Consider the following 26,243-nt stretch of genomic DNA (forward strand, 5'->3'; position numbering starts at 1 on the left):
GTGTGAACCTGTTTGTTTTTTGTTACCTCTCTAATAATCTTGGCTTTTATTTGAAAGGTGAATGGGACCAACGTGAAGCTGCCCATGACTGCGGCCCCAGGTGTCTCTGTGTCTAAGAAAGGAAAGCATTACACTGTGGCCATGGACTTTGGTGTGACCGTTCGCTATGATGGAAACCACTTTATGGACATCAAAGTTATCAAAGAGTGAGTGAAAGACTGAACTGATGGTCAAAGATGGGACCTGAGTGTGGCCACAAACAAGCAACAAAGTTTTTGAGACAGAGAAGACGCAGGTCTGAGCTCTTGCTGTCACCTCCACATGTCACTGACTTGCACATTTTCTTTCTCTAACTTGCAGCTATGAAGGTTTGCTGTGTGGACTGTGTGGAGATTATGATCTGAATTCTAAGGACGACTTCAGAAAACCAGACGGATTGTTGGCTAAAGACGCCAATGAGTTTGGACACAGCTGGAACACTGACCCTGAGTTAGTAGAGCTTTCAAAGAGCTTTCAAACATAACAGCTATCATAGATGCATGATGGGGTTTTTCCATTCTATATGTTCAATCTCTGTATGAGAAGATGGAACTAAGCTTCACTCTTTGAATGGAGGTTGCCATCTCTACTGGAAACACGGTGAGATTCCCTGATGATGTGTTTGTGTTGACAGGTGTAATCACAAACCACCACCCGTTGGCCCTGAGTGTGACGATGACGAGGAGGAACTGTACGAAAGCTCAGGATTCTGTGGCATTCTTTTGGACAAGAATGGCCCATTTTCTTTGTGCCACAAAAAGATAAATCCCAACGTGAGTGAGAATTGACTTCCCAAATGAAATAAGTTTTTAATCCAGACTGCAGCATGTTCTGCATGTACAATTTCTTGAGGTAAATGTGGTTGTTTGAAGTCATAGAAATACAAGTGACGTACTTCAGCAGTGAGAAGAGCAATTCTTGAAAAATGTCTGAGTTTTGACGCTGACAAGAAAGGAGTTGTGACAAGATACTTGTTTTTCAGAATTACTTCAAAGACTGTGTGTTTGACCTGTGTGAGCTGGGCGGAGCGAGGCCCATCCTGTGCGAAGCCATTGAAGCTTATGCGAATGAGTGTCAGGACCGCGGAGTCACCATTGGACCTTGGAGAAATGAAACCTTCTGCCGTAAGCTTTTCCTTACTACAGTATGAAGGCAAAGGAAAGAAGTGAATGGATATTCTTGAAAACTAACTCTCTGGTCCACTTGCAGCCTTGGACTGCGACTCCAACAGCCACTATGAGCCGTGTGCAGACTCGTGCCAAGAGACATGTCCAGGGATATCCCACCCATGCTCTGGTCCCTGTTCTGAAGGCTGTGTCTGCGATTCTGGCTATGTCCTGCATGAAGGCAAGTGCGTGTTGAACACCACTTGTGACGTGAGATGCCATTTCAACGGCCAATTCTATGAGGTACAGTGAAGTTATGCCTTCATAACCATGGACGAAGAGCCAATGATGATGATGATGATGATGATGGCAATGACTTTAAAATGTGGTTAGATGTGCAGGAATCCATATACATGTATGATTCTGGAAATATTTAAAGTCAAATTTCTGTTACATTCCTTGTATGTGTGTGTGTTCCGTAGAAAGGGGATGATTGGTACTCAGAGGGATGTAACCAGAAGTGTGAGTGTCTGAGTGGAGGTTTGATTCAGTGCCACAACAGCAGCTGTAAACCAGGCACTGAAATCTGCCAGCTAGAGGATGGAAAATACGACTGTCGCCCTGTTGGTATGTCGATGACTCCTTTGTCTCCTTCCTTTTCTACACATTTATGGAGATCATTTTGAAATGCTATGATTTTAGTTCATCTCAATTATCTTTACGTCTTTGTCTTTTTAAAGCGGCTTTATTGTCATTTTGCAGTCAATTGTACGAGCATCATCTTTTCTTTGTTTTGCAGATCCATGTCCGGATAATGCCGAGTATATCGAGTGCGGTCCCGCTTGTATTCCCTCCTGTGAGGCACCTTCCACCAACTGCACAGGCTCATGTATCAGTGGCTGCTTCTGCAAACCAGGGTTTGTCTTCAAGGGACGGCGCTGTGTGCCAGTGGAAAAATGTGGCTGCCTGGATGAAAACAACAACTATTATGAGGTCAGACATTCTATGTGGAACTTTTTCATGTATTATAATGTCGTGAAGGCAACAGATAATTTCATTGCCAGCTGTAAATGCAGGTGTAATGCTATTGGAGGAATACAGTGTAACCTGCCAGTACTGATCATTTCTTCTCCTTCTTCTTCTTCCTCTTTTGTTTTCAGCCTGGTGAGGTTGTAAATGGTGACGGTTGTTCAGAGTTGTGCCGCTGTGCAGGCAACTACACTTTGGAATGTGTTGATAACTCCTGTGATCCTGATGAAGAGTGTCGTGAGCATGATGGAGTGTCAGGCTGCTATCCTAAAGGTAAAAAAGTCTGCTGAATGTGAAGGTTGACAGAGTAGAAATCCATTAATTTCCATCCTTTCAGACCAGTGACATCACATCTGTGACAATATGACCTCTGACAAGAGTTTGTCCTCTTTCATTCCTGCCTGTAGATACATCCACATGCGTAGCTTCTGGTGATCCCCACTACTTGGTTGCTTACGTTGACATACAAAGACTCACACAAGACACAAAATACACACACAAATGTGTTCCTCACACACACATACGTTCTTCTGGGATTGCCAGATACAGATATAGGACATTGTGACATCGGTACTTGCATCCATTCACGCCTGAGGTGATAGGAACATCAAGCTATAGTACTGGGCTCTCTTTGTGCTGGAAGATGCATGAGAGGGTCTTCAGTGAAGAGCAGGAAGAATTGCAGCTACACAGGGTCATGTGATGTGCACCCTCCTTCAATGGTGTTTCAATGACTGACCCACAATACCAGCAGAGGGTTCATCGACAACACTTTCATCGATGGCCAGGGACCACATGAGACAAGAACTATTTTATCCCACCTCCTCATTAACAGAGGGGTTGATGTTCTGCAGATTGTGAAGTTTTTCATGTTGCTGAACTTCACTTGACAGATTCAGCTTACTTCATGAGAAGTTGAGATGAGTTATCTCTTCCACTGCTTTCAAACACATGTCCTTCCTTGATGGATTTTCGTGCCAGTCAAGGAAAGGAAGAGTTCATGAAACAAAAGCATCGTATTTCAGTCAAAGAATTTAATTATTGTATCTTAGCATTAAGAGTCTAGTTTGTCTGCACATCAGAATTTCTTCACTGAATCTTTCGTCTTGTACAAACCAAGAATATTTGAAATAAAAACAATGGCTAAATAATAAAATTGTTACACAGATGTAAAAAAACAAACAAAAACAAGAATAAATCATAAATTCATGATCATAATATGCAATTTAAAATGTTTGAAAATCATTTACTACTCACACAAATTCGACTGGGGACTTGGAAGCTTTTTCAATGCAAAAAATCCAAACAGATCAAATCTCATCAGTTTTTGGTGTGTTTATTCCTTTCTCTTTTAGATGGTATATGCTCAGTTTACGGGGACCCCCACTACACAACCTTTGACAACCGGAACCACCATTACATGGGAGCTTGCTCGTACATCCTGACTGAGCTCTGCAATGCTTCTTCTGGCTTACCATACTTCACTGTGGCCACCCAGAATGAGCACCGAGGAAGTAATAAGAAGGTTTCCTACGTAAAGGCTGTCCTGGTAACCGTGAAAGGAGTCTCTGTTGTTCTTGGCAAAGGCCGCACAGTCCAGGTTTGTCCTGAAGGAGATGATTTTTTTTTCATGGCATCTGAGTATGTGAAGGAAGCGTGTTTTTTCATCCTTGATGCCCTTTCCAACCAATAACTTTTTGTCTGTTTTCAGGTAAATGGCAAAGTTGTGACCCCACCTGTCAAACCGGTTGATGGAGTTGAAATCTTCTATAGTGGCAAATTTGTTGTGCTGGAAACATCCTTCGGCCTGATAGTGCGCTTTAATGGTGACCACCGTGCCGATGTTACCGTGCCACCCTCCTACAAAGGACAGCTCTGTGGAATGTGTGGTAAGATGACCAGCGTAATGCATGATAAAACTGCATTGTCAAAACTTCACTACGCCTGAAATAAAAGTTGGCAGTCGGGCAGAATAGTTGCATGAGAAAATAACACTAATGGTCACTCTGCTACGCATCCCATTGTTTTTGCCTGTCAGGAAACTTCAATGACGATCCCAAGGATGACAACCTAAAACCGGACAACACACCAGCAGCCAACACCAATGAGCTGGGAGACAGTTGGCTGGTCTCAGACCCTAGGCCAGAGTAAGCCACTGCACAATAAACCCAGACATAAGTCTAATGTCACTCAAGCAGTGAAAAAACACTTTGCAAAGTAAAAATTGGGTTGTAGTTTAGACAAAAAAATTAAAGATGACTGCAGACACTGCAGAATGCAAATATGGAGTGCTATATTAAATCATGCAATAATTGCTATTGTATTCCAATTTACAGCTGCAGCAATGGTACAGAACCTGACGAGTGTGACGACAAAGTGGACAAGGACGCACAAAAGCCTACCAGTTGTGGCAAGATTACGGATATCAATGGTAACACACAGACGCAGACACACACACACACAAAATGTGGGTGTATTTGGTTGTTTCGAGATTAGCGAGGGAAAAAAATGCACCATACTATTATTATTTGATTATTTGGTCTATTAGCTCTAATTCCTTCAGTAGCAATGCACAATTGCACTAAATGGCAAATTTTCATACTTTCCCTCTGAATGAGACTGTTTGTTATCCTGAATAAGAGATACCGTTCATCACTTGTGTTGCTGGGCTGTTCTTAGGTATTTTTAAGGAGTGCCACGAAGTCGTGCCACCTGCGCCGTTCTTTGAGAGCTGCGTGTTCGACATGTGTGCCACTGGAGGTGAAGTCGTGGCTCTCTGCCAGGCCATAGAAAGCTACGCTGACATGTGTGCTGCTAATGGCGTCCCCATAGATTGGAGAGACAGCAAATTCTGCCGTAAGTGTCAACAAATACATGATTTTTTTTTCTCTGGAGGGTTTCACCAGTTTGCAGCCAGCTTTCTACTACCACTTCTCTTTGTTTTGTATAGTATTTTTTATGTAATTTATTTGTATGCAATGTGGCAGTTTGTCACATTTCTATACCAATCCCCAACCCTCACTGAAAACCTGTTAGTGCTGTAAGAGCTTTATGGAACTCTTGATATTGTGAAAAAAAGAAATAAAGATATCCCTTTTTTCTCCAATACCAGCTCTAAAATGTCCATCGGGCAGTCATTATGACTATTGTGGCGCTGCCTGTCGCCAGCCAAGCTGTCAGGACCCTGCAGACTCTAGCAGCAAATGTGACAAGCCCTGTGTAGAGGGATGCGTCTGTGACAGTGGTCTGATTCTCAGTGGGGACAAATGCGTTCCACCCACCGAATGCGGCTGCACTGATGAGGATGGGAAGTACCGACCTGTAAGTGTGCAAGGAGGGGACTCTTTTTTTTTGTATTTTGTTCACCGAAACATCCAAGATCCAAGTGATCCAAGCTGAACTACTGTGTGCTCAATGTTCATGTAGGCAGGAGACACTTGGTTTGATGAGGAAGACTGCTCCGAGCGCTGCAAGTGTGATGGAAACAAGATCACATGCGAGCGGTGGGAGTGCAGCCCTGCACAAGAGTGCAAAGTTGTTGAAGGAGTTCTGGGATGCCATTCCACAGGTGAAACTAAAACATAACTACATGTTGTAGTACACACTGTGGATAGATAAATTAATAAAAGTGTGTACTCGCAGTACAATAACAGTGATTCCGTTTTCCTACCCTCATTTATAAAAGAATATTCACAGAGCAAAGGTCTTGCTCCCACTTAGCTGCCATCTTGCGGCATCATTATTTAAGGATGCCTGGCTGACATTGCGGCCTGGCGGGCTTCCTTAAATACTGGGCTTCCTTAAAGATTTTACACACTGGACCTTAGATATTAAAGCTTTGCCCTGAAGTTTAGTAATACCCTATTGCTTCCTTATTCACCTCAGGCAAAGGTGTGTGCCACGTTGCTGGAGACCCCCATTATTATACCTTTGATGGTGTGATGCACACATTCATGGGCACCTGCACTTACACTCTGGTGAAGGTAAAGTATAAGTTACAAAAGTATTCTTTGAGTTACATTTTAACTTTATGCATATCAAAGTAAATCTGAACCCTTGGCCTAAACCTTTTTTTTTTTTTTGTTGTTGTTTTGAATTGTGTAGGTGTGCAACAATACCAACGTCACTCCTTTTACGATCGAGGCGAAAAACGAGGAGCGCGGTCAGCCACATGCTTCCTACGTCCGCTCAGTCAAAGTGCATCTCCCTGGTGACACGGTGGTTGAACTGCAAAAGGGTCGCAAAGTCTTGGTACAAAGCTTTTTTTTTTTATATATTGATTTTTTTCACAAAAGTCATAGAAAATAGTTGGGATCTGACAGAGGTCTTTGTTTTCTAAGGTGAACGGAAGGAGGGTGAAAACACCAGTCAACATTGACAAGGCCGCAGCAAAGGTGATCACCAGTGGATCCTACGCCCTGCTGGACACAACATTTGGTCTGCAGGTGAAGTTTGATGGAGTTCATCACCTGCAGATTAACGTTCCTGGGGAATACTTCAATAAGGTACAAAGATGTCTGCCACCTTTTTACCTACATGTCGTACAAGTGAACACTTGGTCAAAAAGATTCTGTACTTATCAAACATTTCCGAACCCATTCCCGTTCCAGCTGTGTGGCATGTGTGGGAACTACAACAACGATAGGAGCGACGAATACTTGAAGCCTGACAAGACACCAGCCAAAGATGTAATTGAACTGGGCAACAGTTGGCGATCAGAAGGAGACGATGATGAAGGGTCAGTGTCAGATACCGCTCATAACTTTATTTTACACAGCAAATATTTTGCAGAATTCACAACACGCTGACGACTTCATGCTTTGTTACGCTGACCAGGAGCTAGATAGTTGTGTGATTGCTTCAAGCAAATCCTGAGGAATCACAAGCAAACCCAAATATTTTAACAAATAAGACTTTATAGGCAGAATACTACATCCAATCCCTATAATCCTGTGTCCTAAGACTTCAGTTGTCAGCAAAGTAGCTTGTTCGTACCTCTGAAATGATGCTTAGTGAAGGCATGACAACATCCACATGACTCATCCAAATCCCCCCCCCAACTCTCCAGCTGTCAGCCGGACGACCGTCCGGACATCCACCCAGACTGCGACGCTGACGAGGAGGACCTGTACAAAGCCAAGTGTGCCGATGTCATCATCACGTCCGACCTCTTTAAGCCCTGCCACGCTCTGGTGGATCCAGAGGTCTTCCGGGACAACTGCGTCTTCGACATGTGCGAGTATGACGGCATGGCAGCCACACTCTGCGACAACGTGGAGGCATATGCCCAGGCGTGCCAAAGCGCCGGCGTCACCATCAGCTGGAGAAACAGCACCTTCTGTCGTAAGTAAAACTGAAGTCAACCAAAGCATTGGGCGGCGGCGTAGTTTTGCTCTTGACATCTTGCTGTCGCTTCCTGCAGCCAAACCGTGCCCTGCAAACAGCCACTACTCTGAGTGCACCCCTGCCTGTCCGCCCACCTGCTCCGACCTCTTCCCGCTTGTCTGCCACCTGCCACCGACCAGCTGTGTGGAGGGTTGTCAGTGCAACGGCGGCTACGTCCTGAGCGACGGCAAGTGCATTCCCCTTGGTCAATGTGGCTGCGTTGATCTGGAAGGAGGATACCACGAGGTGAGTGCCCTATTTTTTGTCTTGTGAGCCTGAAGAGTAAGATGTAGAACCAGTGCTTGGACAATTCACCTTCCACATGAGCTACTTCAAAGTTCAGTTTATGAAATTTACAATGAATGAGTTCAGTTCATAATTATACATTTTGAAGTAGTTCATAATTATTTCCTTCATTTTTTCAATATGTTGTTGCGAGCTATTTTTTTTCACAGTTACTGCCATTTTTTTGTATTCGTTTCTGAAACTATATGTCAGATTCACATCAAATTTTGAATCCTTATCAATTTATTATTATTGTCAGGGTTTATATTAGCATTGAGGGGACAGCCCTCAGAATACTGGCACTTCATCATTATTAGTTTCACACTTTGATGCGGCCCATTCAGTCAATACAAATAACCAGATTCAGCTTTGAACCTAGTTTATTCTCAGAAACATGAGGAAAAACTTGCTGCTTGAATGGTCTCATAAAATGAATAATTAATAAAAACAAAAACAGGAAAGAAGTAGTCGTAGGTTTTTCCCAACACAATCAGCACTGACCTTTTCATCATTTTTTTTCAGTAATCAGACAAAAATGTATTCACGGTGGACGTAGTAGCGTCTGAACTAGTGCTGCTGCCTTCGTTTGTTTTTGCTTCTAGGCTTAATTTGCAGTTTGTGACGCACAAGTGTTTCTTCCGCTACACATGAATGCCTGTTTGCAAACTATTTTACCTTGGTTTTCTTTGGAAATCTGGCGTACACATGAACAAAAGTTCATGAACAATCATTCATTCAACACGTTCATGCACAACACCACAGAACCGTTGAGGTATTAGAGGTATATATGGACCTTTTACTGGTGCTCTAGACGGAGGTGACATCACGAGATCTGTTTGTATAATCCTCCTTAGGATGCACAAAAACAAACAAACAAAGAAACGTCCGAGCAGAAACAAACATTGTTTTCTGTCTTGTGTGTGTTTGTAGGCAGGAGACACATGGCTGACAGAAAACTGTGCTCAAAAGTGTACCTGCAATGCTGGTGGTGGCATCATATGCACCTCCAACACCTGTAAAGAGAACACATTGTGCTTGGTAGACAAAGATGGAGAACTCTACTGCAAACCCACCAGTGAGTAAACCACCTCTATAGTACAAAACAGGAAAAAAAAAAAAGACTATTGTTTTTTTTTTTTAATTCTGTCATCTTTCTTTTTTTTCAGAATTTGACCGGTGCACCATCTCAGGGGATCCTCACCACAAAACATTTGACGGCGTCACCCATCACTTCCAAGGCGCGTACACCTACGTTCTTACCCGGGGGCACAATGTCGAGGAAGTCGGTCTGGCACAGCTGGAGGTGCAGGGAAAGAACATCAGACGTGGCGGTAACAAGAAGGTATCGTTCCTGGACGAGATTTACATCGACGTTAACGGCGTCAACATCCGCTTCCTGCAGAAGAAGGTCATCCTGGTCAGTAGTCCATCCCCCTTTGGAAAGGCATCGCTTTGAAAATGTGGCATCTCAAGCCGTTGTGAGCAATGTGACGTCTCTTCTAGGTGAACAGAGAGCGCGTCTCAACTCCTTTCAGCCCTGCTGAAGGTGTGACAATCACAGAGAATTCAAAGCAGGTTCAGCTCACCACCAACTTCGGACTCACCCTGCGCTTCGATGGCAAAAGCCGCGCAGGTAAAAACTTGAAACCTGCAGTTGTAAACCGATGTCAGAATGGAGTCAGTTTAATTAATTTCTGTCTCTCTCGCCCTCTTTGCATCAGAGATCATATTGCCCAGCACCTACAAGAACCATGTCAGGGGATTGTGCGGCAACTACGACGGCAGCAAAAGCAATGATTACATGAAGCCAGATGAGGTAGTGGTCAGAGAACTGAATACATTTGGAGAAAGTTGGAGGGTCAGTGGGCAACGGAATGAAGGACTGAGGACACTGCAACATCCTCACCCAGTCCACAGGTAGGAGCACGACCTAAGAGGCCTTTAAACTCTCAGCTTCAACATTTACTACTTTAGACTTTTAATGCGTCTACTTTTACTGTTTAAACAGTCCCTCAAATAGTCTGACTTCTCTGCTGTTTTTCCCTCGAGTTATTCCTGAGATGAGAAGTGCAGGCACAACCCCAGTCAATTTGTCTTCTCCCCTCTCCTATCTGCCTTCAGACGAGAAGCGGAGACGGATTTGGAAACAGGCTTTGATACGTCCAGCTGCTCTGAGTCGCAGCTCGATACCTATCGAGGTCCCACCCAGTGTGGGGCGCTGTCGGACCCCAACGGACCTTTTGCAGCCTGCCACAAACAGGTGGCCCCAGGAGATTACGAGAGGTGAGAATGACAGAGCTGCGATTTAAAAAAAAAAAAGTCCTGTGATGACAGGACTGTTTCTAAAAACCCCTCTATGTTTTGCGCCTCAGCGACTGCTTGTTTGACCTGTGCGCCGAGGAAGGCAGCCAAGAGCTGCGTTGCGCCAGTTACGATGCCTATGCCACAGTCTGTCAGGGGGGCAATGTCACGCTGGGAGCTTGGAGGGAGCAGCTGCACTGTGGTAAGATGCCAAACATGTCCAAGCGGCTGTGGCTCAGTTGGTTCAACGTTGTCATTAAATGATCGAAGGGTTGGCGGTTCAAATCCTGACACTGACTGTCTACTGTCTCTTGGAGCAAGACATTTAACCCTAAAGCAGTGGTTCACAACTGGTGGAGCCTCAGGACCCACATTTGTTTTCTTATCATGAAGAACACTCACAAAAATTAAAATGCTGGCCTACTTTTAATCACGTCTAGTAAATAAGTTATTGAAATTATTGAATTGAGTATCCCTCAAAATAAATGCCCAACATTTTCTCTATAAATATATTAAAATCCCTTAAAAAAAAAAACTGTCTATGAAGTAATGACACAATCAAAATAGCTCCGTGACCCACCAGTTGAGAAACACTTTCCTAAACTGCTTCCAATGGGGAGCAGCAGCCACCTATTGGTGTGTGAGTGAATGGTTGAATTGTAAAGTGCTTTGCGGTACTGTGAAAGTGCTGGAAAATCCTATATAAGTACAGTTCATGTACCGGCGAGAACAGTTTATTAAAAAAAAAAAAAGAAAAGAATAAAAAATTATGACTCATGGTTCCTCAAGTATTTTTTACTTGGATTAAAACTTGAGGATTCCTCCAATTAGGGTTAAAATGTGACCATTGTCATGGCCCTTTGTGTCGTCCCCAGCCCTCACCTGTAGCGCCAGAAGCACATACCAGCCTTGCATGACCGCTTGCCCTTCCTCCTGCGGCAACCTGGCTGCCAACTTGGACTGCGACATCGACTACTGCATGGAAGGCTGCCAGTGCGATGATGGTTTCGCCATGAGCGATGGGTCGTGCGTGCCATACAACGAGTGTGGCTGCGACTATCTCGGCAGATACTATCCTGTAAGAGAAAGCGCTCAGCGGCCAGCAGGCTGCCCAAAGAACATCGCCTCATCCCTCACATGTTGCCTAAACTCGAACTGTCTCGCTGTCTCTCTGTCACACCACAGCTACTGGAGACATTTGTGACTGAGGACTGCTCCAAGACTTGCCAATGCACCAGCACAGGCGTCATTTGCACAGCCAAGATCTGCCAGGAGGATCAAGTCTGCAAAATCTATAACTCCACGCGAGACTGCTTTAGAGGTTAGCAGTTTGCCTTTGGAAAAAGAGGAAGAGCTCTGTCTGCATTTTAACCTAAAACGTATTGTTGTGCCATACATGCTTGTTTGGTTCTACGAAAAGACAGTCAGTCCAGTCTTGATTTCTTGTTCAGTTGCCTCCCTCCATGACAAATGGATTAAATTCAATTACATCAAATTGAAAATCAGAATGACTGCAATAACGTTCTGTTCTTTCCTGTAGTGACTGCCTGCCACGGTTACCCCTGTGCAAATGGAGGAGAATGCATTGAGAATGGCAACAGCACCTACACCTGTCAGTGTCCAGAGGGCTATGAAGGCGCACACTGCGAAGTTGAAACACCTCCAGGTAAGGCGTGCTTAAATATTAAAAAGAAACTGTAGATACATAATAATAAAAATGTAAGGTCAGAAATGCTTGTTATCAATTGTGCCATACATGCTTGTTTGGTTCTGCAAAAAGACAGTCAGTCCAGTCTTGATTTATTGTTCAGTTGCCTCCCTCCATAACAAATGGATTAAATTCAATTACATCAAATTGAAAATCAGAATGACTGCAATAATGTTCTGTTTTTTCCTGTAGTGACTGTCTGCGACAGTAACCCCTGTGCAAATGGAGGAGAATGCATTGAGAATGGCAACAGCACCTACACCTGTCAGTGTCCAGAGGGCTATGAAGGCGCACACTGCGAAGTTGAAACACCTCCAGGTAAGGCGTGCTTAAATATTAAAAAGAAACTGTAGATACATAATAATAAAAATGTAAGGTCAGAAATGCTTGTTATCAATTGTGCCATACATGCTTGTTTGGTTCTGCAAAAAGACAGTCAGTCCAGTCTTGATTTATTGTTCAGTTGCCTCCCTCCATAACAAATGGATTAAATTCAATTACATCAAATTGAAAATCAGAATGACTGCAATAATGTTCTGTTTTTTCCTGTAGTGACTGTCTGCGACAGTAACCCCTGTCAAAATGGAGGAACATGTATTGACAATGGCAACAGCTACACCTGTCAGTGTCCAGAGGGCTATGAAGGCGCACACTGCGAGGTTGAAACTCCTCCAGGTAAGGCGTGCTTAAATATTCAAAAGAAACTGTAGATACATAATAATAAAAATGTAAGGTCAGAAATTCTTGTTATCAATTGTCAGATATACGAGCAACAGAGCGCATATCAGCATGAATTGTTCAGATGGCTTTGACTTGAAATGGGACATTCCTAATATTGATACAACAGTAGAATTAGTCTGCAGTATACAAAAAAATACTTATTTGGGATCATTATTTTATCTACTAACGTCCTTGATTGAACTGTTTTGTTAGTCGTAGAATGGTGGATTATTCTGATCGCGGTCCTGGCCTCTGTGGCGGTTGTCGTCATCGTGGTCACTGTTGTGTGTGTTTGCACATGCAAGTCCAAGTAAGTGTCCGCTCAATCTGTGCGAGTGTGCATTTGAATGCGTTGTGTCATGGCTGCTGGCTAATCTCTGCAGTGTAGAGGCAACACCCTTGCTTTGCCCTAGCACAGAAAAAACAACACCTTAAACATCTATCAGGAAAGTTTTACTTTTTACCAAGCCGCAAATTTACTTTGTTCAGAGGAAACAGTCTCCTTACAGTTGGCGAGGAATTGAATGGGAGAATAATATCTTAAGCGTGACTTCTAGTATGAATCAGATTGGATAGAGGATGGACTTAATTCCTTGTGTGGTTTCAATCTTTAATTCCCACTGCAACCAAATCCTCTCACGTCAAACAGCACAAACCAGCCGAAACAACAGCCACTCATGGCGAGTGCTAATCATGTCTCTTATTCTCTGCAGGAAAGTGAACGCTTCAATGAAAACTGTTAACATGAAATCCAGAGGTAAGATTTTTTTAAAAACAACTATAAATATATATGTATTATCTATATGTATGTTGTATGTATAGGGTCAGCCAAAAGAATGTATACACGTGTCAGGAAAAGAAAAACTTGCATATATTATCATTGTTGTTGTGAACATCAACTACAAAATTTCAGTAACCCCAGTTTAATACCACATATCGGTTGTAGTATATATATATATATATATATATGTATACATATACATATATGTATATATATATATATATATATATACTACATTGTGTACTACAAGTACACAATGTAGTAATTTGCATTTATAGAGCTTTAGTTAGTAGTTTATCGTATCTGCTCAATAATTTAAAAGCTTTCCTGTTAATACATTTTTACTTGACTTCAATATTTTTCCCTCTTCTAGGTGTTGTGTATGAGCAATTTGATGAACGCAGACTGGCAAGGCAAACTGAGGTTACTTCTTTGTAACACCAAACCTCTTCGTCTGTACGTGAACAAAACAACCTGCAAAACACTGAGGAACATCCTAATTATGCTCTCAAGCGTATCCAACAGGCCATGCAAAACAAATGAAACAGTTTCTAATGTTATTCTTATATATTTGGTTAACTTATGCTTTTAATAATATGCTTTTGTGAAATTTGTGCATTTAATTGGTTTGTATGTGTGTTTAAAATTTATTGCATTAAGGAGAAATAAACTGCAAAACAAACTGTTTGAAAGTGTCTTTGTTTAAGAGAATTACCTCACACAATATAAACAAAAAATTTTTGATCAGTGAAAAAATGCATTGGTCTTTGTCTTCCATTTTTTGCACTGTTGCAAAATAACAGAAAAAAGAAAGAAAAAAAGAATAGCGGTTCAGGATAAATGTTGCAAAAATGAATGTAGGAATAAATAACATTTTAAATTTGTAGTTCAGATTCATCATGTATGGGCAGGTCAGAAATGTATTTTGCCCCCAAAATCCTGTATTGTGCAAACTTAAAAAAAAGAAAAGGAAAAAAAAAAGTGTGAAAAAATAATTTTCTGTTTCCCCCTGAAAAAAGTAGATTTAAAAAAAAGTTTGTTCATTAGTTTTCAATTTAGTAATGATGCCAATATGAATTGTTTGGATGGGAATGTTAACAACAAAAGTATGACAGTATCTGTATGCCATGACTTGGTAACAGGGCCGTAACCAGGGTTATGAAACTAGTGAGGTACAAACCACATGAGCCAGAAAAAATGTATCACTTATGAATAAAAATTTAAATAAATTGTTTCAGAGAGAGACCTTTCTGTGTGGAGTTTGCATGTTCTCCCTGTGTCTGGGTGGGTTCTCTCCGGGTTCTCCAGCTTCCTCCCACAGTCCAAAAACATGCATGTGAGGTCAATTGAACTTTCTAAATTGTCCGTAGGTGTGCATGTGTGTGTGAATGGTTGTGTGTCTCTATGTGGCCCTGCGATGAACTGGCGACTTGTCCAGGGTATCACCCTGCCTTCGCCCTAACACAGCTGGGATAGGCTCCAGCAGACCCCCGTGACCCTGAATAGGAATAAGTGGGTATAGAAGATGAAAGAATGAATGAGTTTCACAGTGTACAATTAAACAAATACAAAATCACATAATATTGTTGACTGGATCTTTATAATATTTTGGCCCTCTCAGATGTAGATATGTATTACTGGAGTTTTGGAGGGCTGGCTGAATCCTGTCTCCAGAAGGTTCAACTCACTGAAAGTACATAAAAAAAACAGACTTATGATCAGTTCATGCAAATGTGACAAATAATACTGTTTTTTTTTTCCATCTCAGTTTTAACCAGGTAAGCATTTGAGAACAAATTCTTATTTACAAAGGCTGTCTAATCTTCACAGTACTGCTGTTTGGAAGGCGAAATGGATCATAGCAAACAGTTATCACGTTTGAAATGAGTCTGGTTTATTAATAATTTTGTGCAACGTTAGTTGAGAATGACCAGCAATATTTTCTACCACAGCAAACTTGACAATTTCACATTGGCAACTTAAGGGTTTCTTTAAAGTTATCCTTAACAATGATAACTGTTTTTAGAGTACTGTCTTGCTGTAAAATGTTGAGAAGAACATTTATACATTGCTGTCGCACATTCAAGCAGTTGGCAAGTAGGCAAATATCAAAACCCTGAATGCTTTATTGAAAAGTATGTAGACATAACATTTCTCCTACGTATGACATAACATTACAATCAATTTTTTATATCACATTATTTTAAATGCAAAGTAAGATCTTCAGAACCTGGCTGCAAATAAATACGCCTAATGGCTTTTCCCATCGCCAAGTACTTACAGCTTGGGAGTGGGAAGAAGCCAGAACTAAAGCGTCAAAAGAAAAAGAAAAACTAGAGCACCATCCGCACCAGAGATTGTTTTAGCGTGCGGATATGTTAGCTAGTGAGATGAGATGAAATGACTATGAGATGAGATAAACTGCCCTCCCACCCACCGGGCCAAGTTGATATTTGTCTTGGGCAAGTACATGCAGCTGCTGCAAAATAGTGTTTTCTTTTTGTTTCAACAAATCTATTATCATCATCAACTGGTGAATATGTTGATTCCTTACCTCTAATTAGGTCTCAGCACACATGGATTTTTCTCTTCGTCTCTTTTCTTCTTCTTCACCCCAAAACCAAAACACGTCCAGCGAGTACTGGGTGCCCGTACATGTGACGCGCTACAGCGTGACATGTAAGGCTAAAAGTTAGGTGGCCTCATACTTATTTATGTATTTTTATTTTTTATAAAGAGTGGCTGTTTCATTAAGAAAATCATGAGTTGCAGGCAGTCTGTTGAAAGTATTCCTGCTGACCGCTGAACAGACTGTAAGTAAGTAGTTGGCAGCATTACACAGATGCAAACAATCAATGGATAAGTTTCAGGCTCACCGGCTCAAGAGTGTCAAGAACATGAAACCTTTGACCTGGACAATCAGTTAGTGCATAAAAGTAAACTGCTTGTTGATATGCCTCTTACAAAACTACAAAGGCTGCTTATCACTTGACCTTATCGCCATACTGATAGTGACAATTATGAAACATCATAGACTTTCTTATCCAATCCATCCATCTATTCATCATTTATCGTCTGCCTATCCTAGATGGTAAAGGCAGGTTACACCCTGACAAATTTATCTCAGGGCCACACTGAAAAACACACCTTTTCACACTCACACCTACAAACTAATTTAGACTCACACTTTTTCCACATGTGAGCTACTTATGAAATGACCAAGTCAGAATTATCCACATACTATACGAAAGATATTAATTCATAAATATACTGGCAATACTTTGCATGTACAATATACGTTGGTGTACCTTACATAACTGCATGAACCCATATTTCACAAAAAAAATAAAAAATAAAAATTGTCTTGTCATTACCTTACTCTGATGACTTGCACTGAAGGATGCATATCTGCAGAATCCAGCCTCAAGCACACTTCGAAATGATGGTCAGTCATGGTGGAACGGAACTTGGACTTGATGATCTTCGTGTGGGAAAAGGCTGACTCACACAAATAAGTGGAGCCGAATAATGCAGTCAAGGAGGTAACACGTTTTTATCATGTTGGGATACTTTCCTCGTTCCAGAACATTCCATGAGCGCTAGACTTCAGCTCAATTTTATGATCTTTTCATGATCAGTCCGAAAATGCCACTCAACACTTCCATTGTTCCTTTTTCCCTTGTGAAAAAAATAGTCCACCTCCCACACTCCGTATGTAAGTGGTAAGGTTTTGACTTATTACTTGGTCCAGCTCCGCCGCTCATTTTTATATCCTTCCTAAAGTTTAAAAGAAATTAAAAAAAAAAAAAAAATGGAGGCTGCCACACTACCTAGCTAGAGTTTTGCATCGTTTATTGGTTGTATGTGCATACGCAGTGGTCAGATTGGTTCTTTGTTCCATTGTGGGGGGGGGGGAAATAGTCCCCCTCCTACACTCCGTATGTAAGCGGTAAGGTTTTGACTTTTTACTTGGTCCAGCTCCGCCGCTCACTTTTATATCCTTTCAAAAGTTTAAAAGAAATAAAATGGAGGCTGACGCACTACCTAGGTAGAGTTTTGCAGCGTTTATTGGTTGTATGCGCATATGCAGTGGCACATGTGTTAGAAAATGTCGGATTGATCGGAGTGTCTGCCCTGTATGTCAATCAAGTGACACATTTAATCGTGAGTACGAATAATAAGATGACGTCTCTTAATGCCATGCGATCGCTTGGTAGATCGCGTTCGACGTATTGGGCACCAAATCGGGAACTCTCTATTTTAGAGTCCTGATTTGGCTCACATGCATGTTTTGGACTGTGACAGGAAGCCGGAGAGCAAAATTAGTGTACGGAACAAAAACTAGTGTCCGCAATCCGTTTCAACTTTGGTAAAGCAAAGTGCGACCGTCACACCGCCTCTATGCCCGAATTATTGTGAATTCTTCTGCACCAATGTGTTTTGTTTTTTTGTTTGTTTTTTTCCCCCCATGTTACAGCATTACGGAAACGTATTGTACGGAAGTATACGGAAGCGCATTGCTGCCACCCCAGAAAAGAAGAAGAAGAAAAAAAAAAACAGGGCTCAGTATCGAAAATTATCACGTTAAAACGTTTTTAAGTGATAGTTTTCGCGTTTTTACGTGATAATGTTGACATCATTTCAAAATGAATCTAAACTAAATGGAGTGAGGCAAACGGAGGCACCATGTCTCATCTGCATGAGTTGATTAAACTGTATTTTAAACTTGGTTTGAGGCATGGTGAGATCTTCAATTTATTAAGCACCATCGATGAAATTAACATACGTTTGCGTACTTTGAGGAGGATTTTGAGATGTGTTGGAACTCGCAGCTCGTCCATAGTTGGAGGGAAATACTTGATACCGTTTCTTTCTTTAATAACGTTTCTTTATCATATATGTCACATGAAAATTTTCGTGGACAGAGCTTCTTTCACGGTATCGAAACCCATAATACAACAGAGAACAACAAAACGCGCTCATACACCTTATTGACGTTAGTGGATCATCTGACCCCCAGTGGCTGATTAACTTCAAAATAAAATGATAAAACAAAATATGAGAACATACAAAATCGAACAGTATGGGATTGTATCGTAGGAAGAATGAATCAGACCTGATTGAAGTTGCGTTGTTTTCTCATTGATCAGCTGGAGGGGCACGGAAGGCTCCATGGGTACAAGTTCCACCATCTCAACTGCATCCAAATTTTCACATTATAATGTGAAAATGATCACGTAAAAACGTGAAAATTATCACGTAAAAATGTGAAAGTATCAGGTTATAACGTGATACTGAGCCCTGTTTTTTGTTTTTTGTTTTTTGTTTTTTTTTCTAGGGTGGCAGTAATACGCTTCTGTAGTATTGCATTCACTTGTCAAATAAAATCTGTTTTTCAGTGTAATTATTTTTGTTTGTTCGTGCTATTTTTTTCCAGCCCTGTTTTTCGTGCTAATATCGTACAGCATATATGTGGACTTGTATATATATTTTTATATTTGAGTATATGCAGTAAATGTTTATATATACTTGTATGTCTGAAACAGGTTGAAGAAAGACTTGTGTTTATAGTGTTGGAATTCCTGATAAAGTATGTAAAGTATATCCTTTCGTTATGTTGTTTGCACTGTAGTGAGTGGTTAGCTGGCGCCATCTACTGGTAACCGCTAAGTCTCCAAACGTTACCGGAAACCGGACTCTGTTCGCGGTCTTCCAGCACTCGGCTAATGGTAAGTCACGGTCCGGTCGGTGCTTCTCTGCAAACGTATTAATTCTGTGCTATAAGGCTAACGTGGGATCAGTTGTAAGAGGCACAGTCATGTAACAACAGTTGACATGCAATTTGAGTGTATTTTCGTTTTTGTGTTGGTTGTTCACATAAATTGTGCTATATCTATTTTTGTTATGAAGTCAATATTATTTTCCCTGTAGACGTCAGTTTCAGTGGAGGTGCTCTCGAACTACTCATTGCAGGTAATTGTGTTGAATCATAAGGGTTCCCTGTATGAAGTCACGTTCATGCGCTATACCGACCGCCATTGCATGCGAGGCAACGTGCTTCGCCGATTATATTTCTTAGTAACCACTAGAGGGTGTTGAAATGCAATTTATTTCGTTTGACATTTTGTATTTTCTGTTTTGTATTCTTAATTCATTTCCTACATAAAAAGGATGATATTGGTTTAAAAATAAATTTAAATTGTATTAAACTAATTGTAAAAGCATTAAGGTTAAAACCACTATATGATCCCGTCAGAAATTAATTGGGGGAAAAAAACATTTCATGTACTCAAGCAGTCTCCTACCACTCTGTTAATGACGCCAGTTCCAGTGGAGGTGATAACAACATTTTGTGTGTCTCGAACAACTCTTTGCAGTAAAGAACCACATCATCCAACTAATTCCTCGGTGTGTGTTACTGGTGGGACTGGTACGCAGAGGTTACATATGTATCATATTTTTTATATAATGTATACTTGTATATATTTTCTGTATATTTCTTATTCCACCAGCGAATTGCACATTTTATTTACTTTTGTTTGCTGTCTTTTTGTTTTTGTAACCCACATTAGAGAACTTTTGTGAGCTACTGCAGTTCCCTGCTCCGCCAGCGGGTGGTGCGTGCGCTGTAAGGAAGACTTAAGCCTGTATTCATTATCTTGGATCAAGACATTTTGAGAGCACTTAGTCATTCTACCTAGAACCTGGTTGAGAGAGAGAGTTGAGAGAGTTGGTATGAATGTTGTCACGAAACACCGTGTTTTTTTTTGTGTGTTTTTCCAAACAAGTTGTGACCCTGTAAAGAGCGTTCATCGTGCGAGCCGCGTGCTAATCGCGCTAGCATCATGCTAATCTATAGCGTTCGAGAAAAAACAAAACAAAAAAATCTTTTGCCTTGTTACTAGCTAAGCTGCTAAGCTAGTTACTGCTGCAACTGACCACTAATAGTTTTACACCGTTGAAGGTACTTACGCTTAGTTGTTGTTGTGGGCATCAGAGCATCCCACAGCGCACAAGCTTTCAGTGGTCAGAACGCTATACGAACGAGCCACCACCATAACCGAAGAAAAGGACAAACAGAAGGAGGAAGAGCACATACGGCATGCACTTTCACTCTGCCAATATCCAGGATGGGCAATCAACAAGAGAAAACAACAAGTTGCAAACAATAAAGGACAGAAAACCAAATGCCCAAAAACGGCGCACGACAAACCAAAGGACATAGTAACCATACCATACATCCGAGGGATCACAGAACCAATACAACGGGTCACGAGGAAACATCATATCCATACAGTGGTAAAACCGTACATAAAACTTTGCCGACTGCTGGTACACCCCAGAGACAAAATAGGACCGGACCAAAATTGCGACGTCAAACATAAAATACCAAGTACTGTATGTCATGTAGCAAAACATACATCGGGGAAACAGGACGAGCATTCAACATCAGAAATAGGGAACACCAGAAGGAGTGCGAAAAAGGAGACCACAAGAAAGTTCACGCGCACTCAGAAAAAAACAGCGATCCAGGAAACGCTCAAATCAGCGATCACGGACCACTGCAGGAGACACAACCACATTATGAACTGGGACGGAGGGAAAGTCATCGCATCCGAGACCAACAAACTGAAACAGTGGGTCAAACAAGCCATTGAAATCAGGAGGCGAGGGGGCGTAGACCCTCTCTCACACCTGGGATTCGCTTCTCCAGAGACCCTCCATGGCGAGGGAGGCGCGGCCGACTCGACGGGCTCTGATAGGTTGGTTCGAGTCGGCCAGCTGTTAAATGACGCGTCAGCAGCACATCGGATGACCTCTTAAGAAATCAGGCCCTATGACTCAAAACAGTTCAATGATAGGCTATATGTAAATCATCCTGTAACTTATAAGCATTTGCAGTGCACCAAATACAATACCAGCATTCCTCACCAGCTGTGCTGAGCACAAAGCTGCAGTAGAATTATTAGAGCATATCACCTTTTATTTTTTTCAAGGGTTTCCTTGGAGTAGGTGTGGACTTTAACTTTTTATTGATACTTTTATCTTTGCAGTGCATAACAAGCACATGCTTTTGCACTGCGCGATTGGGAAAAGTAACATGACTGCCAAAAAACTCCTCCAAGGGAAGCCACAGTAGTGATAAACTAAACCCATGATGTGTAGGGCGGTTCTTTACGCACATGGAGTTGCAATCTGACCTGAGATACTTCAATACTTGTTCACTTTTTATTGAGTTAAAACAGCATGTTTGAACTTGACAGTTTAGCTGGGGTATGAATATATGCAGGGGTATTCTAGATTAGCACAATTCTGTGGGAATCTCTTTTCATTTTGTTTTCTTTTTCTTATTGGATTTTATTTAACTTAAAACAATCGGCAATTTATATTAGTATATCTCTAATTAGATATTACTTCGTTTTAGGAAAAAAAAACGAATTTCAAGTGTCTACTACTAGGGATTGTCAAGATAACCTTGAGCTTTTCATTTTAGTGACAAAATGAAGTTGCAGTTAAAATGGCTGGCTGCTGGATGGCAGTGCAGCAGTTGGATTATGTTTTGGCGGTCTGCAGACAAAAAAGGCTGGGCTTTACCTTTAAGTAGAAAAAAAAAATCACAATTCAAATGTGTGAAACATACAGGCATAGATGGGGGAACATCTTGTGTATTGTCCATGAGTAACAGCTACTCCACCCACACGGCCAGCTGGGGTTGGGGAAATTGAATGGAACTATTGTGGTTTGATAACCCTTAATCCATGTTTCAATAATTATAAAGTAACGCAGGTTGGTATAGTGGTTGTTTCTCATAAAATCTTGGCAGACCAAGGCTTTCTTATAAATATATTGAACATTTAGAAGGCCAAACCTAATAATGAGTAATATATTCTGCACTCTGGGAGCAATGTATTGCTTCACCAAGTTAGGTGTTTCTCTGACTATAATAGGATGGAAAATGTTTTTTTTATGTAGATGTTCTCAATACAACAGAAGCTGCACTGTTGCACATTGAATGTCATTATTAATTCATATATGTACAGCAGTACAAGAAGGCACATGCAAGATTTGGGGTGGGGGGTGGGGGGGGGGGGGTGATTATATGGTTAAATAAATAAATGTGAGCCACCATGACCCTGCGTGATGTGACACACAGAGACGGATAGACAAATAGAATCACACTTAAACTTTAAGAGCCTATCTGTTCCATTTTAAATACTGATAATTTAAGATACTTAAAAGGAATAAATTACAGTAGCTGAGGAAACTTAAAAAAAATTGATGACAATCCTGTACATCTTTTTAGTATAAATAATAACAAATATTTGCTCATTATGATCTGCAGCACTCTTGTGATTGTAGCATATTATATTGATGTTTATTCTTTAAATAGGTTTTATTTTTATTTATGTCTGTCATCCAATTTGAGCTTATTGCTTACTTATCGGTTTGTATGTTTTGAAATGTGATGCACTGAAAAAATATTATTGACAGTCAACACAATCTGTTGGAAAATCCCTCTGGGAGCAAGAAAGAAGAAGACTCAGACACAGGAGAGTTTTTAGTTTATCAGACACAAAGATATTTATTTTCCTATTATGAAACTGCACTTTCTTTAAAGTCAACCTTTATCATGATGATGCAGCAACCTGTGAGGACAGGGTTGCACGATAAATAAAATAAAAATTCACATACTTTTCTTGTCAGCAGGACAACACATTTAAGATTCATTAGGAAAAGAGTTCCCACTAATAAATGAATCACCCTCTAAATTATATTTCCGTCAGTGTTGATGTCAATAGAAACTTAATGGGTCATTCACATTATCTGTAAAGATAGATATATATATAAAAAAATTAAGAAAAGAAATATTAGTAACACACCTGCTGTATTTGAAATGAATAAGGAAAACCACAGGTGCATTCAATTTAAATTTAAGAACTTTCTCTGAAACCATAACAATCCAGTGTAAACAATAAAAAAATAAATAATCCAGTGGGAAGACTACAGTAGGAAAGTCAGTCACATTCAGCTGCTATATGAAGGTGCAAGTTGGCTTTGAGTTGAGGAGCAGATTTCATCCAGTGTGAACACTGATCAAACGCTAGCCCCTATAAAATGGAACCCTGGAAATATATATTATTATCTCTAAGGCAGAAGTTTTCTTTTTTTATAACCTGATAACAATGCTGCATTAAAAACAGAAAAGAAAAGAAAGTAGATTTAACACACTGTCAATTACAGAAAAAAACAACAACTTGACATTGGTAAAGGACCTTTAGCCAAAAATTATAATATGGTGGAGGCCTTTTTGAGGAATATTTTTTAATTGCCGAACTTACGAAAATGGTATTAGTAAAGTTTGGAATTGTAGCAGCTTGAAAACTGCTTAACCAACTTTTTGTCAAGAGGGAAAAATACTATCCAACAAGTCCAAGACTGTTGTATTAACGACAGTTTTTTTCCCCCAAGAACACCTGGGATATCTGACTTATACACACACGATACAGCATGTGAGTGAACAAAGACTTGTAAATTTGCACTCAGAGTTAGGGTAGAGTGTTTACCAGGCGTTCCTCGTTACACAATACAAAAAAAAAAAAAAAAAAAAAAACAAGCTGCCCACCAAGAAACACATAACTTTCCTAGTCATGTACATCAAAAACTCCTCATTCAAGCAACCTTCCCTAGACATTAAACAAATAAAAAGGGAAAAGTAAATTAAACAAAAAGGGAATGATTGAAAACTTGATGCTGATTTGTTATCTGAGGTATTTCATCCAGTGAAGTCATGGTTTTTCCTCTTTGCTTTCACTTCTCTCCACTCCACATCTCATTGCTGTGTGTCCCTTCGAAATGTTTCAGACTTTTCTTTATCCTTCACCTCCAAGTCATCTAAAGAGGAGGAGCAGAGCTTTTTTAAAAATAAATAAATATGTATATATGTATATATATATATATATATATATATATATATATATATATATATATATATATATACATATATATAGATATAGATATATATACACATATATACAATTCTTTAAATTATACTTTTAGTTTGGACTTGATTACTTTTGCCCTTTTGTGTGTACCATTCTGGCTAACTTCACAGTCGACTATTCAGTTCTGTCACATTTAATGTCCCAGAGGAAGTCAGATCTGCAGTCTCACCTCCTTTGCGCCTCCTGCGTCGGCTCCACGACCAACACTTTGCACTCTCTCTTGGCTATTTTCTCCAGTGGAATGGTGGTGTGGGCGGGGGGCAGGTGGAGGGGGCTGCCCTTTGGGGACTCCACAGCAGGCAGGATGGCTGACCATGCCATAGCACTGCCTGACCTGGAGCAAAAAAAAAAAAAGTCAACGTGGAAAACATCTATACTGTCACATACCGATCACAAGGTGATCATTTACTCTGTAAAAGTTACATTATAGATAGAACATAAACTGTAAGTCAATCAAGAAGTTTGATCATGGCGTCTGGGTTATAAGTAGATACGGATTAATGCCATTAGACACCTGACAGAGCTACTAGGAAGCCAAATTACAAAGACAATGAACTTCAACTTCAAAAACTACAGAACTTCACACTGATCCTTCGTACCTGATGTGGTGAGACTTTGTGGAGTTCTGGTGGGAGAAGCTTTTGGATCGGCCCAGGCTTTGCTTCTCCTGCTGCTCCCTGAAGGGAGCGTCGGAGGACAATTGTGAGCTCTTCTGAGGTGAGTGAGGGGACATGGAGGCCGTGAACTGGAGCTTCAGTTTCATGTGCTGGTTCAGCTGAAGCGTTAATTAGACCAGGATAGAAAAGACACAAATTACTGACTTTGACCAAGCATAAAAACAAAAGCTATCATTAATGTCCGATTCAATTTGTGAATGCTGGTTTTGTTTTGTGGTTTGAACCAGTCTGCATTTGCTTCCCGTTTTAATTTTTCCTTACTTCCCCAATTTTTCTGTGGATCAGTGTGCTTCCCTTTGTGTTTGGAAGTTGGCTGTGTGTGTGAGTGCCGTCCACACATCCATGTCTGCTTTTGGCTTTGTTTTGGCATCCATACCAGCCTTGTAACGAAGAACTGGGCTTTGTTTTGAATTTGACCATGTGCGCTCTGACAAACTTAGCAAAAACCTGTTGCTTATCTCTGCTATGTAGAAGAGCAGTAACATCCCTTACCTCAAAGAGTCCAGCCCGGAGTATCTGGAAAGCCACAGTGAAGGAGATTGTAGAGCCTTTACGACACTCACCCAGATGGTTAAAAGGGGTCCGGCAGACCACCGCCGTCACCCTTGAGTCTAGCTGATCCTTTCTATGGACTGATCAATGGAGAATTAGGTAGAAGTGTGAACCAATGGCCAAATAAAACACCAGAAGCAACATATGTAGGAAGGAATTAGACGGCATGTGGGTTTGATTTCAGGCCTGGGTCCTTTCCGTGTGGAGTTTGCATGTTCTCCCTGTGTCTGTGTGGGTTCTCTCCAGGTTCTCCGGCTTCCTCCCACACTCCAAAAACATGCACGTGAGGTGAATTGGAAACTCTAAATTGTCCGTAGGTGTGCATGTGAGTGCGAATCGTTGTTTGTCTCTATAGTGAACTGGCCGCTTGTCCAGAGTGTCACCCTGCCTTCGTCCTATGACAGCTGGGATAGGCTCCAGCAAAACCCTGTGACCCTGAGCTCAGGAAGAGGCGAGTATTGAAAATGAATGGATGGATGGATGGATAGACTTGATTTCATCTCAGACTATAGCCTTTGTAACGGCAAATGAAATGGAGTCCAAAGCCTATTTGTATAATATAATATGTTGTATTTGCTGTGGCTGAAATCAGTTAAGAGAACAACAACAACGAGGACTCGGTCAACTCACAGAAATACACAGCCTGAAGCACTCTGT

At 41.0% G+C, this 26,243-nt stretch overlaps 2 protein-coding genes and 1 long non-coding RNA gene across 3 annotated transcripts in view; 2 read left to right on the forward strand and 1 right to left on the reverse strand.

The window, feature by feature from the left end:
• The window catches only part of zanl (zonadhesin, like), a 68,382-nt gene extending 56,536 nt beyond the window's left edge, over positions 1-11,846 (forward strand). The window contains exons 156-183 of the mRNA XM_076035556.1: positions 58-206; positions 361-489; positions 674-812; positions 1,022-1,163; positions 1,249-1,448; positions 1,628-1,772; positions 3,530-3,774; positions 3,886-4,063; positions 4,213-4,321; positions 4,511-4,605; positions 4,854-5,030; positions 5,287-5,495; positions 5,601-5,742; positions 6,060-6,157; positions 6,279-6,425; positions 6,515-6,679; positions 6,785-6,912; positions 7,243-7,517; positions 7,597-7,805; positions 8,775-8,919; positions 9,011-9,261; positions 9,348-9,477; positions 9,566-9,761; positions 9,966-10,127; positions 10,217-10,347; positions 11,021-11,223; positions 11,331-11,466; positions 11,686-11,846. Of these exons, the coding sequence (XP_075891671.1) occupies positions 58-206; positions 361-489; positions 674-812; positions 1,022-1,163; positions 1,249-1,448; positions 1,628-1,772; positions 3,530-3,774; positions 3,886-4,063; positions 4,213-4,321; positions 4,511-4,605; positions 4,854-5,030; positions 5,287-5,495; positions 5,601-5,742; positions 6,060-6,157; positions 6,279-6,425; positions 6,515-6,679; positions 6,785-6,912; positions 7,243-7,517; positions 7,597-7,805; positions 8,775-8,919; positions 9,011-9,261; positions 9,348-9,477; positions 9,566-9,761; positions 9,966-10,127; positions 10,217-10,347; positions 11,021-11,223; positions 11,331-11,466; positions 11,686-11,846 (4,596 nt within the window). The remainder of the gene's footprint in view (positions 1-57; positions 207-360; positions 490-673; positions 813-1,021; positions 1,164-1,248; positions 1,449-1,627; positions 1,773-3,529; positions 3,775-3,885; positions 4,064-4,212; positions 4,322-4,510; positions 4,606-4,853; positions 5,031-5,286; positions 5,496-5,600; positions 5,743-6,059; positions 6,158-6,278; positions 6,426-6,514; positions 6,680-6,784; positions 6,913-7,242; positions 7,518-7,596; positions 7,806-8,774; positions 8,920-9,010; positions 9,262-9,347; positions 9,478-9,565; positions 9,762-9,965; positions 10,128-10,216; positions 10,348-11,020; positions 11,224-11,330; positions 11,467-11,685) is intronic.
• Positions 11,847-12,755: 909 nt separating this feature from the next.
• Positions 12,756-14,046, forward strand: LOC142893367 (uncharacterized). Its single transcript, XR_012927696.1, has 3 exons — positions 12,756-12,883; positions 13,287-13,330; positions 13,728-14,046. It is a non-coding gene; the product is annotated as an uncharacterized LOC142893367 (long non-coding RNA).
• A 9,773-nt stretch (positions 14,047-23,819) lies between these two features.
• The window catches only part of LOC142893369 (trafficking protein particle complex subunit 14-like), a 6,721-nt gene continuing 4,297 nt past the window's right edge, over positions 23,820-26,243 (reverse strand). Inside the window, exons 9-12 of the mRNA XM_076033872.1 lie at positions 25,527-25,666; positions 24,957-25,132; positions 24,527-24,691; positions 23,820-24,247 (exon numbers count right to left, since the gene is read on the reverse strand). Of these exons, the coding sequence (XP_075889987.1) occupies positions 24,244-24,247; positions 24,527-24,691; positions 24,957-25,132; positions 25,527-25,666 (485 nt within the window). The 3' untranslated portion in view covers positions 23,820-24,243. The remainder of the gene's footprint in view (positions 24,248-24,526; positions 24,692-24,956; positions 25,133-25,526; positions 25,667-26,243) is intronic.

Source organism: Nelusetta ayraudi, unplaced genomic scaffold (assembly GCF_046127955.1).
Source record: "Nelusetta ayraudi isolate G7.1 ecotype Tasmania unplaced genomic scaffold, CSIRO-AGI_Nayr_v1 ptg000042l, whole genome shotgun sequence".
NCBI classification, from domain to species: domain Eukaryota; kingdom Metazoa; phylum Chordata; class Actinopteri; order Tetraodontiformes; family Monacanthidae; genus Nelusetta; species Nelusetta ayraudi.